Source organism: Nerophis lumbriciformis, linkage group LG04 (assembly GCF_033978685.3).
Source record: "Nerophis lumbriciformis linkage group LG04, RoL_Nlum_v2.1, whole genome shotgun sequence".
NCBI lineage: Eukaryota > Metazoa > Chordata > Actinopteri > Syngnathiformes > Syngnathidae > Nerophis > Nerophis lumbriciformis.
Window position 1 is genome coordinate 32,715,630 of NC_084551.2, and position 11,890 is coordinate 32,727,519.

At 41.9% G+C, this 11,890-nt stretch overlaps 1 protein-coding gene across 1 annotated transcript in view; it reads left to right on the forward strand.

The window, feature by feature from the left end:
- The window catches only part of LOC133599821 (IgGFc-binding protein), a 30,883-nt gene extending 19,858 nt beyond the window's left edge, over window positions 1–11,025 (forward strand). Inside the window, exons 25-41 of the mRNA XM_061952695.1 lie at window positions 701–1,120; window positions 1,213–1,774; window positions 1,864–2,063; window positions 3,122–3,538; window positions 3,608–4,169; window positions 4,239–4,438; window positions 4,522–4,657; window positions 4,755–5,074; window positions 5,142–5,724; window positions 5,794–6,377; window positions 6,453–7,020; window positions 7,345–7,922; window positions 8,023–8,566; window positions 8,641–8,840; window positions 10,157–10,534; window positions 10,599–10,870; window positions 10,946–11,025. Coding sequence (XP_061808679.1) covers window positions 701–1,120; window positions 1,213–1,774; window positions 1,864–2,063; window positions 3,122–3,538; window positions 3,608–4,169; window positions 4,239–4,438; window positions 4,522–4,657; window positions 4,755–5,074; window positions 5,142–5,724; window positions 5,794–6,377; window positions 6,453–7,020; window positions 7,345–7,922; window positions 8,023–8,566; window positions 8,641–8,840; window positions 10,157–10,534; window positions 10,599–10,870; window positions 10,946–10,955 — 6,534 coding nt within the window. The 3' untranslated portion in view covers window positions 10,956–11,025. The remainder of the gene's footprint in view (window positions 1–700; window positions 1,121–1,212; window positions 1,775–1,863; window positions 2,064–3,121; window positions 3,539–3,607; window positions 4,170–4,238; window positions 4,439–4,521; window positions 4,658–4,754; window positions 5,075–5,141; window positions 5,725–5,793; window positions 6,378–6,452; window positions 7,021–7,344; window positions 7,923–8,022; window positions 8,567–8,640; window positions 8,841–10,156; window positions 10,535–10,598; window positions 10,871–10,945) is intronic.
- Window positions 11,026–11,890: the final 865 nt, after the last annotated feature.

Genomic DNA, 11,890 nt, shown 5'->3' on the forward strand with positions numbered 1-11,890 from the left:
TACGTCAGTATAATTTAATGTTATTGTTATGCTGACGGCACATTTCTGCTCGGATAATGTTTAAAGTAAAAGTGGACTTCATTGCGTTACGTTTGAGTTGTAGCGGGCGTGTTTATGAATAAAGATCATATATTGTGAGAATGATCTACTGCATGGTATTGCACAGCACACAATGTGCTACACAAAGTACATTTACAGTCAGTCATATCTTCTTTTTGTCATTTACAAAAATACCAAAGACAAGACCTGTGTCCTCCAATGGTAGTTGCGTGAAAACACTCGAAATTAAGTACACTGCACTTTATCCAAGAAAACATGGAACATTCGGCATTAATGCACTAGAATTCCATGTTGAATGAGAAAAATGGCTGGTGTTTGCCAATATTGATTTCAGAGTTCCAAATAGTTTGCAATGGAAAGGCTTCTGGTGTTTTTTTTAGTTGAGTTAAACATGTTTTACCAATGTAAATAGCAGTGAACTAATTTGTATACTTAGAATTCATTCTGGGTTTTTGATTATCCTTTGTTAGTATACTTTTTTTGTTAGTATGGATGTAAAATGGTCTTAATTTTATTCGTTATGGTCCTGAATTGAACTTGTTAAAGCATGCAAAGACCCTGATTACATAAAACTATTGTCTCAGTCTGTAATTGATTCCAAAAAAGTTTTACAACAATTTGTCATTTTATCTAATTACAGGTCTCTGAAAGCCAACTTCTACAAAATTGCACTGTTAACTGCACGTGTGGACCTCCCCTTGTCTGTGAGGAGCACAGGTGTCCCCCACTGCACAGTTGTATGGTTTTAAATGGAACTGTTGTCTGCCACAAAGAGGAGGAAGAGTGTAAGTTTCTCGGAGGCGTTCAAGGTTGCCATCCCAAGGCTAAAATGTCCCACTGCTTCGTTAATGGATCCCAGTATACCACATTTGATGGACTAGCATATGAATTTCATGGATCATGCAACTACACTCTGGTCCAAACTTGCTCTCTAAAGGACCTTGATGTGGAGCCACTTTTGATAAGTGTGCGTGGTAACCACAGTGAAGGCAAAGAGATATATCTGCATGTCAATAACATGACTTTTAAGATGTCAACTTCCTATCCTGGCAAAATCCAGGTAAGTATTCTGGTCACCAACTATTGTTTTGTTTTGAATTTGTTTTTAAGGAGTTGTTTTGGTTTGCTTACTATTTTTATTTTATTTTTTAGGTTAACGGAGTTTACCAGAACCTCACATTCTTGCAGTACAATGTGACTGTGCAACAGAAAAATAAATGGACGACATTCAAGACTGCACATTCTGTAAAGATTATTACCGACCTGCACAACCACATAGAGGTCAAGCTTCCAAAGAATTATCACTTGACAACCTGTGGCCTCTGTGGGAACTACAATGGTGACCCCTCAGATGACATGCAGCTACCCAATGGCAGTGCGGTCTCTAATCCCGACATATTTGGTAGTGGATGGAAGTTGTCTGACTCTGAATCCTCATGCAGCGACACATGTGACAGCACTTGCCAACGGTGTCTATCCCCCGTGTCAGAGTATGCATCGGACCTGTACTGTGGCCTTGTCAACCAGCCAAGTGGACCCTTTTCCTTGTGTCACCCTCAAATATTCCCACAGAAGTACTACTTGCTTTGTATGAAAAACCTTTGTGCTGCTGATGGCCAAAAGCAGGCTTTGTGTGATGCACTTGAAGAATATGAGGCAGTGTGTAAATTTGCTGGAGTCCGTGTTGACCAATGGCGGAACAGCACAGACTGTGGTAAGTCTAACAGCAGCTCAATCATTCTCATAGAAAAGTGTTTTTAATATGTCAACTCAGACTTACCTTGTCTTTATATTTTCGTCTAGCTCAAAAATGCCCTCAATTCAGTCATTACAGTCAGTGTGCAAATGTCTGCTCCTCCTTGTGTCCTGGGATGAGTCTTGCCTTGCAGTGTCCCAGACAATGTGAGGAAGGATGCCAATGTAACACTCAGCACCTTTATGATGGCCATGCATGTGTGCCAGCTGATCAATGTGGCTGCATGTACGATGGGAGGAAAATTAAGGTCAGTAATATTACAGACTGAGATATTAGTGATGCCACTGACATTTTTGCCACCCAGTTTTGGGCCAAATACAGCCCTAATTTGGCATATTTGGCTTTCGATCGAAAGACTCACTGAAACAGCACTGCCGAAACAAGATGTGATGACATAAGCAAGAAGCATGGGATAGTCTGGAGTAGAGGCAACAAGTCCGCAGTGTGGACATATTTCAATATATACGAGCATCACCTGCGGAAAACTGCGAAACATGTAATGTGAAAATCAAGACAGCAGTGGTGGCTGCTGGTCTTTCAAGGTGGGGAATCGCTAGCTGGTGCTGTAGCCCAAGGCTACTGATTGCTTGTGAGTGCTTTGCGTCTGATAGAGGCTTGTAGCAGCACTGTTTATCGGGGACATTGCAGAGTGACAGAAGTCAAGTCTCCAACCATAAGACCAGTCCCCAATAACACCATAAAAAGATGCCACGTTTGTCGCTAGTCAGTTTTTAATAAGGAGAATGTCACTAAAGGAGTGGAAATGTCTCCAGATCAACTCGGAACCAAATTAAACTTGAAAAATGCTCCAGTGGTGTTCCACAGCAGCCAAACTAGACATTGAATAATTGCCTGGCTTTGTCCCGCCCGTTGGACATTCAGCGTCTCTGGGAGGCTATGGACCATTTGCTGGCCAGGATGATGATTTGATGGTCTGAGGATTAATCCATTGACAGCAAAATGAGAGAACCCATTCAATTCTTCCCTTTTTGACTTATTTTGAGCATGTCGACACCGCGTTGTCAGAATTTGGCCTATTTCGTTACTTTTAAATATTTTGTATTGGAATACCAGTGGTATTTTTTTTCATAATTTAGATTTTTATTCCTTAAAGGATGAATATTAATTTGTAATTGCTTTGCTTTTATTTTAGTGAGGTTGGTTGTAAGCATGAATGCAAAGGTAATTGGCATGCTTTTTCAGTGTTTCGGTTTTGGCCAAGAATTTTAGTATCGATGCATACCTAGAAAATATTTTTGGATTTGTGAGTTTCTGCCGCAACAATTTGTCATTTTATGATTCCAGGTATCTGAAAGCCAACTTCTACAGAATTGCACAGTTAACTGCACCTGTGGACCTCCCCTCGTTTGTGAGGAACACAAGTGTCCCCCACTGCAAAGTTGTATGGTTTTAGATGGAAATTTTAGTTGCCACAAAGAGGAAGAGTGTGAGCCTTTCGGAGGTGTTAAAGGTTGCCACCCCAAAGCTAAAATGGTCCATTGCTCTGTTAATGGATCCCAGTATACCACGTTTGATGGACGGATGTTTGAATTTCATGGTTCATGCAACTACACTTTGGTACAAATTTGCTCTCTCAAGGGCCCCGATGTGAAGCCACTTTTGATAAGTGTGCATGGTAACCACAGTGAAGGCAAAGAGATCTATCTGCATGTCAATAACATGACTTTTAAAATATCATCTGCCTTTCCTGGCAAAATCCAGGTAAGTAAAGTAATTTGTTGATTTGTTGAATTAATTGTAATGGTTTACTTACAATGGCAATTATTTTAGGTAAATGGACTTTATCAAAACCTTACAATTTCCCAAAACAATGTGACTGTGCAACAGAAAAATAAATGGATGACATTCAAGACTGCACATTCTGTGGAGATTATTACTGACCTGCACAACCACATAGAGGTCAAGCTCCCAAAGAATTATCGCCAGACAACCTGTGGCCTCTGTGGGAATTACAATGATGACCCCTCAGATGACATGCAGCTGCCCAATGGCACTGCTGTCTCTAATCCTGATGTATTTGGTAGTGGATGGAAGTTGTCTCACTCTGAATCCTCATGCAGCGACACATGTGACAGCACTTGCCAACGGTGTCTATCCCCCGTGTCAGAGTATGCATCGGATCTGTACTGTGGCCTTGTCAACCAGCCAAGTGGACCCTTTTCCTTGTGTCACCCTCAAATATTTCCACAAAAGTACTACTCACTTTGCATGAAAAACCTTTGTGCTGCAGACGGCCAAAAGCAGGCTTTGTGTGATGCACTAGAGGTATATGAGGCAGCGTGCAAAGTGGCTGGAGTCAGTGTTGACCAATGGAGGAACCACACAGGCTGTGGTAAGTCTAACAGCAGCACAATCATTAAGTGTGTTGTAACGAGTCAACTCAGACTGTTTTTCTGTCTAGCTCCAAAGTGTCCCGATTTCAGCCATTACAGTCAGTGTGCAAATGTTTGCTCCTCCTTGTGTCCTGGGATGAGTCTTGCCATGCAGTGTTCCAGACTGTGTGAGGAAGGATGCCAATGTGATGCGCTGCACCTTTATGATGGCCACGCATGTGTGCCAGCCGATCAATGTGGCTGCATGCAGGATGGGAGGAGATTTAACGTCAGTTACACATTGCAGACTGAAAAAAAATGTGTTATTTATTCCAGAGGTTCTGCCACAGCAATTATTTAATCTAATTGCAGGTATCTGAAAATCAACTTCTACAAAATTGCACTGTTAACTGTACCTGTGGACCTCCCCTAGTTTGTGAGGAGCACAAGTGTCCCCCACTGCACAGTTGTATGGCTTTAGATGGAATGGACTGGTGCCGCAAAGATGGTGAGCCATTACCACTACTGCAATGTGCAGTAGTGCTTTTGAACCACTCTGTGTGTATGTCACTCTAGTGTGTTTAAAACCTTTTTGTGTTGTTCAGAGCAAACCCTAGATGATCCCTCTGAGGGGAAATGTGACCCCTCTGAGAGTTACTACCTGAGCAATGGTGAACCTGTTTGTGAGAGCCGCCCGGGTCGGTGCTGGACGTGGGGAAGCCAGCATTACCGCTCCTTTGATGGGGTCAACTATGATGTGGATGGTACCTGCACATATCTGCTTTCAGGTAGCAAAGGTGCCACCTGTGGTGCTCCATCTTTCAGCGTGTCCAAGAAGAACAATTGCAAAGAGTCCCTCGTGCAGTTGGTGACAATACAGGTGTATGGGTTCATCATCAAGCTTGGTCACAAGGACAGTATATATGTAAGTTTCTGAACTGTAAACCAATGCTGGCTCATTATGTTAATGACTAATGTCCCCCTTTTTCCAGGTTAATGAAGAAGTCAAATATATTCCTTTTACTCTTTTTCACGGTAAGATTGAAATGTCAAACAAGGACAACAAGGCTCTACTAAAGACAGACTTTGGGCTGCATGTTTTGTTTGACTGGAATACTACGATTTTCATCACACTAAAGCCGCATTACAAAGGCATTGTCTATGGTCTTTGTGGCAATTTTAACGATGATCCTCAAGATGAATATACAGTTAATGGACCTGGTTCCCCTCCGGTTAAAACAAGTGTAGAGTTAGCTCAGGCTTATCGCCTTTTTGATGGCGAGCAGAAGTGTTGTAGCGGTTGTTGTATAAAGAAGAAACTGGATGTTGCTACATTGCTGGAAGATGTGGCTTATGGAGAACCTTCCAGTGGAAAAAGTTCCTGTGCTGATTTTGTATATCCAGCTGGTCAATATGCACAGTGCCACAGTCTTGTCAACCCAGACTCCTTTTTTCAAAGTTGTGTATCAGACCTCGCATTTAAAGGTGTAAAAGCTGCTGTTGACCAGACTACATCAACGTATTCCTTGGTTTGTAAAGAACTCAATGAAGACTTCCTCTTTGGAGTGACAGCTCGTAAGTATACGCGAGTGTAAAATGCAATTACTTTACTTTATAAAAACCTGGTCTACCAATGTTTTTCAGCTATTCGCTGTCCACCGAACAGCCACTATAAGACTTGTGGCTCAGCCTGTCCAACAACGTGTGGCCTTAAAAACAGAATCTGCATTAAAACTTGTGTCAAAGGCTGCTTCTGTAACCCGGGTTTCGTCGTGAGTCCAGAGGGTTGTGTGCCGCCTGAAGAGTGTGGTTGTAAAGACTTCAGAGGCAAATACCACAGCCTAAACTCTGCTTTCTGGATCCCAGATGATTGTGGACAACTCTGCACTTGTAAGTCAGGAGAGATGAGCTGCAGCCCATCTCATTGCCCAAAAGGAATGTCTTGCAACAAACTACTGCACAAGATGGTGTGTCAATATGACAAACCACAGAACTGTAGCATTGTCACTGGGATGCACTTCACGTCGTTTGATGGACATCGTTTTGACCTTAGGGACAGTTGTGCATATATTTTTGTTCAAACAAATGCCAATATCAATGGACTTGTACCATTCAATATCACCATCGCTGATGCCACTTGCAAGAAGTTTTTTCATAGTCTCACTTTAAAGCTCTCTGCCTATGGATTGGAAGTAGTAATTGGCAAAGAAGACCCTGGAAAACTTCTGGTAAATACCCGATTTTCAAAAATATATGTATATAGTAAATGTTAATGATTTTTTTTAACTTTTTTTTTCCCTTAGATTGATGGCCTGCATAAACACCTACCATACTCTCACCACACAGGACATGTCAGTGCCTACCGCACACCTTTATCCCTCGTTATTCACCTTGATATGGGATTGCAGGTGATAGTCTATAAAACTGGCACAGTGGTGGTTGTGCTTCCTACCAGTTATGCTTCTTCTGTTCATGGACTTTGTGGGAATGCTAACTCTGACCCCCATGATGACCAAAATATGCCTGATGAAGAAAAGGCCCAAAATGTGCTCGAGTTTGCTCACAGCTGGCGATTGGGGGGATCGATGGCTTGTAGGCCAAGCTGTACTTCCAGAGTAAAGAACTGCCTTGCAGATGCTCAGAAACTCTTTGAAGGCAGTGATTTTTGTGGGGTACTTGTAGATGGACTTGGGCCTTTTGCGGAGTGTGCTTTGATTTTGGATCCAAAGCCATACTTTTACAACTGTGTAGCAGATACCTGTTCTTATGGGGGACATAACCTGGCTCTCTGCAGTTCCATTGCATCATATACTGCTGCCTGTCAAGCAGCTCAGTTGCCTGTCAGGCAGTGGAGAAGTGACACTTTCTGCGGTGAGTAAAATGTATTTGTTTACTTTTAATCAATGCCAAAAGTTAGAATCCAAATAAGTAAAAAAAAGAAGTAACTTCATGTTCTGTACTGATTGGTTTTACTTGCTTGCTCTGCTGCTGGAGAACATAACTTTTGGGTCGGTTCCTGACTTGAACATTTAGGGAGTTTTTGAGTTGACGCTGACAACTTTTTCATCATTTGCAGCTATGTGCAGTCTCACTTAAACAAACATTTTTGACAGAAATTAAGATCTAATTAAGTCAGTTTTGTTTACCACATTTTGTAAACCCCAATGCTCTTATCTTCTCAACCCTGCTCCATAGGTATGACATGCCCTCAGAATAGCCACTATGAACTGTGTGGCCCTCGATGTCCTGATGTGTGCGCTGGACTTGCCTCTGCCACAAACTGCACTGGTGCTTGTGTGGAGGGTTGCCAGTGTGACCCTGGCTACATCTTGAGTGATGGTGATTGTGTACTGGTGGTCGACTGCGGTTGCTTAAACGAGGGACAATACCATCCTGCTGGTTACTTTTACGACGGGAAAATCTGTCAAATGTGTCACTGTTATGAAGGTAAATTGTCTTGCAGCCAGTCCCCTTGCAGGCCCACAAAAGCCCTCTTGTCACGTGTTAACATGGTCTATCAGAGACACTGGCAATATGGAGTATGTGAAGTGTTTGCAGGCTTGGGCTATGTGACATTTGATGGTTTGTTCATACCTCACTATGGAGCTTGCACCTATTTAATTTCTGAACGCTCTCCTAAAGCTATACATGGTCACACTGTGCTGCTGAGCTTTGAGAAAGACATTAATAACTTTGTTATTGCAAGCAAGCTGGCATTTATGTTTAATTACATGGAAGTGACCATCAATCCAAAGACACCATGGATAATACAAGTAAGTTCCGCACTCTGAATTATGGATGTAAAGAAATTTGTGAAACTAAGTTGGTTTTACTCTCTCGCTCACCCACTCCTCCCCCACCCCTTTTTCTAAGGTGAATGGTGAAGACTTCAGTGTGCCTTACAACAGTGGCATACTTCAAGCTTATGAAGATGGCAATACGTTAACGGTCATCACTGTGACAGGGGTGAGACTCGAGCTGTCATCCACTAAGTATCTCAGACTCAGCATACCACCGAATTTTGATTCGGCTTCAGGACTTTGTGGGAATTTCAATGGAGACAACTCTGATGACATGGAACTAAGAACGGGTAATCTTACCCGGGGTGTTGCAGAGTTTTTGCATAGCTGGTCTGTTGGACAAACATGTGGTGACACTTGCAAAGAAGACTGTGGTCTGTGCAAACTGTCTTCGAATGCCACAGTAATGTGTGATATCCTCTTGACCACAAGCATTGAGTTCAACCACTGTTGGAGCAAGGGTGTTGAAGCCCATCTTTACAGAGATGTGTGCCTCAGAGCCATTTGTGGCGGGTCAGTCTATATGGAGGCTGTATGTCTGGCCCTTGAAGCATATACTGCAACCTGCCAGGCCAATGGAGTAACTGTAAAGTCCTGGAGGAAGAACACCCCCTGCTGTGAGTAAACATTTTTCGTGTTTTGAGTCGCGGTTATATGGTCCACGTTAAATTGTGTTCATGTCTACCCCCAGCTTACAAGTGTCCACGCAGCAGCAGCCCAAGTCAGTGTGTTGACTCTGGTTCCAACTCGTGTCCTGCCCTGCTGCAGCCCGGGTCCTCAGCAACTGGCTGTTCAGGAGGCTGCCAGTGCCTGAACGGAAATGTGTTTGATGGAGGCGAATGTGTAGCAGTCAGCAAGTGTGGGTGTATTGTCCATGGTCAATATGTCAAGGTAATGTATAAACACATTGGCATGTCGTAGTATTTTTTTTTTTTCAGTGTGCAGCAGACTCCCTCTTAGAACCTGGGACTTATTTTACACCCCAAAAAATATTTTCAGGAGTATATTGTGGTGATTTCTGCTCACCTCAGGCTCTTTAACTAAGAGTCAGAGTTTTGTCTTTAAACATAACTGAAGTTAGCTTAGCAGGTTTGAAATACTTTTTTTGTCAAGCTGCTGCACTCCTCTTGAAGTCTATTGAATCCTCCCCGAGGAGGCTCGCCTCACACTTTGGAAACTGCTGGCAAATGTGAACGATAACCTTTTGTAATAATTACTGTGCAGTAGGACTCCATTTCTAGAAAGCTAGGAACCGGTGAGCCGGACTTTTTCCTTCACTATTATTCCTATTTTGAGAACCAAAACTCTCTAGTGAACATTTTTTTGTCTTGTCAGTTACACATTTCTGAAAAAAATAGCTCTGTTATGTAAAATGTGTCCACTTTAGTGGACGCTGGGCTTTAGAGGCTAAAATGGATCTGCCCGTGTTTACACTGGTCTGTGTTCCTCCTTACAACGGGAACACGATTTAAATTGCATTTCATTTGCTACAAAAATGTTAGTCTTTCCCAACTGAACTTGTGGAGCCAGTCTGGTGTCATTCCGGAGCCAGAATTGGCCCTCAGGCCGCCAGTTGAATAGTGAGCTGTACCGTATATGTATCCTCTGCTCTAATAGACTTGATAATGTAGTGATCAGTTTGTTCTACTTGTGCTGCGGAACTACTACCCGTCATTGTAATATGAAAATAACCACTAAAACATGCAGCGCACAAAGTTCTTTTGGCTGTTTGTTCAAAAATACTTGGGTCTCTCTGCAGTTGAGTAAAAAGTCTTATGCCATTTGTTTTAAATGGCTTAATCAGTTTAATCACACTTGAATTTGGATTCATTACTTGCTTGCATATTTAAATTAACTTAAGACGGGAACATTTTTATTGTTTTACTTTAATGTATTTGCTCAAAACATGGTAACAGTTTTATCTGAAGTTCTTAGGGTGTCTTTTGAAGTAAAAACTTTGCAGCGAGCCTAACAGTCAGCGTCCTTTTCACTCATCTTTGCACTGACGTGTGCATTGACCTGATCACTGATCGTATAACACTCGCTGCCTTTCAGGTGAAGGAGCATGTGGGGTCAAAATAAATTGTGATTGATTTGCGTATATACATGATTGATGTGAATTTTGATTAAACATGAGTTAAATTATTTTTGACAGCTCTAGTAAAAGTACAGTATTTACTGATTTCATCTTTTTTCCCCCTCCAAAGCTGGAGGAGCAGTTGTACACTGAGAATTGCACCGAGAGATGCTGGTGCCACACCCTAGGTGGCGCCCTGTGTGAGAAGGCGTTCTGCAGCCCCTGGCAGATGTGTGCTCTGAGGAACGGTTCCTGGGGCTGTCATGTTAAACAGGAAGTTTGTCAACTCAAAGACAGCCTGCAGGTCTCCACTTTCACTGGGCAGCAGCTAATCTTGGCACCCAGAACGCCCTACAGGCTGATGGGCCTTTGCAATGAGGATGCTGAAAATTGGTTCAGCTTGATCTCTTACAACGGACTCTGTGATGGCAGCGGCACCAGGCTTGTTACGGTCTTCCAGATCCTTTTCTTGGGATTCTCATTAACTATCAAAGATGGCATAGTGAAGGTGACAATTCTTTAGACACTATGAGCGCATACATCTTCATAATTATTTTCCTAATTCTTTACAGGTGAATGGACACATTGTGCCCCTCCCACACAGTTTACCTACAGGGGTGTCCCTGTCACATGGTGTGACCCAGGACAAGTCAGAAGTGGTGGTGATCCTGAAGAGAGATTTTGGGTTAGAATCGGAGTTGGAAATGGAATTTGGTGTTGCTATGTTCACACTCAAAGCAGCATCATGGTATACTGGGAAATTATGTGGCGTCTGTGGAAACTTCCATGACACCAACTCTCAAACGCCACTCAAATCTTGGATTCTTTCAGATTTCCAAGGCTGGTATGTTGAAATCTCCCCAAAAATATATATATTCATAGAAGTTTGTTTTTTATAAATGTTTCTGTTTTTCCACAGCTCCACTTAAGCAGTTTGACATCTGCGTAACAATGTATTATAATGTTGGACTGCATAATAAAACACGTTTGCATGTTTAATTGTTCTGTTCATTTGAGGGCCACATTTCATAAAGCACTTACTAAAATAACTGAGGAAAGCACATCAAAGTTTATTTATAAAGCCTCAGGGATTATCCATAGCCATCAGATAACCTCCTTGCAGGAAAGCGAAGCAGCATGTATCAATTTATCAATTTTTAAAATATAAATGATGTACTGAAAAGTAAAAATTGTTGGATAATCTTTAATCATGACCTCACCAAAATGAGTTTACACACAGTGGCAGTACTTGAGATTTAGATTTAGTAATTTATCAGTTTGAAGGGTTATAATTCTTCAAACCTAATTGTATATAGGGACCGAATATGAAAATGTAACTTCAGTTATTGTGACCAGAACATCCCAGTTGGCATTATCGCAGTATTGTTGAACGTGCTCAAGTACATATACACACAGCGGAATCTTGATTTTTTTTTTAAACGTATAAAATAGACCGATAGACTACTACTTTGCATGGTTTGTGTCTTATGCTTTACTGATAAGTGTTCTCGCAGATGTGGTGTCCTCTGTTCAGCGGTCCTTGAATGCACCATAAAAACACTGAGTATACCTGTATATCAAAATCAAATGTATTGGCTAAGTTTAAAGGGGAACATTATCACCAGACCTATGTAAGCGTCAATATATACCTTGATGTTGCAGAAAAAAGACCTTTTTTTTTTTTAACCGATTTCAGAACTCTAAATGGGTGAATTTTGGCGAATTAAACGCCTTTCTAATATTCGCTCTCGGAGCGATGACGTCACATCGGGAAGCAATCCGCCATTTTCTCAAACACAGAGTCAAATCAGCTCTGTTATTTTACGTTTTTTTCGACTGTTTTCCGTACCTTGGAGACATCATG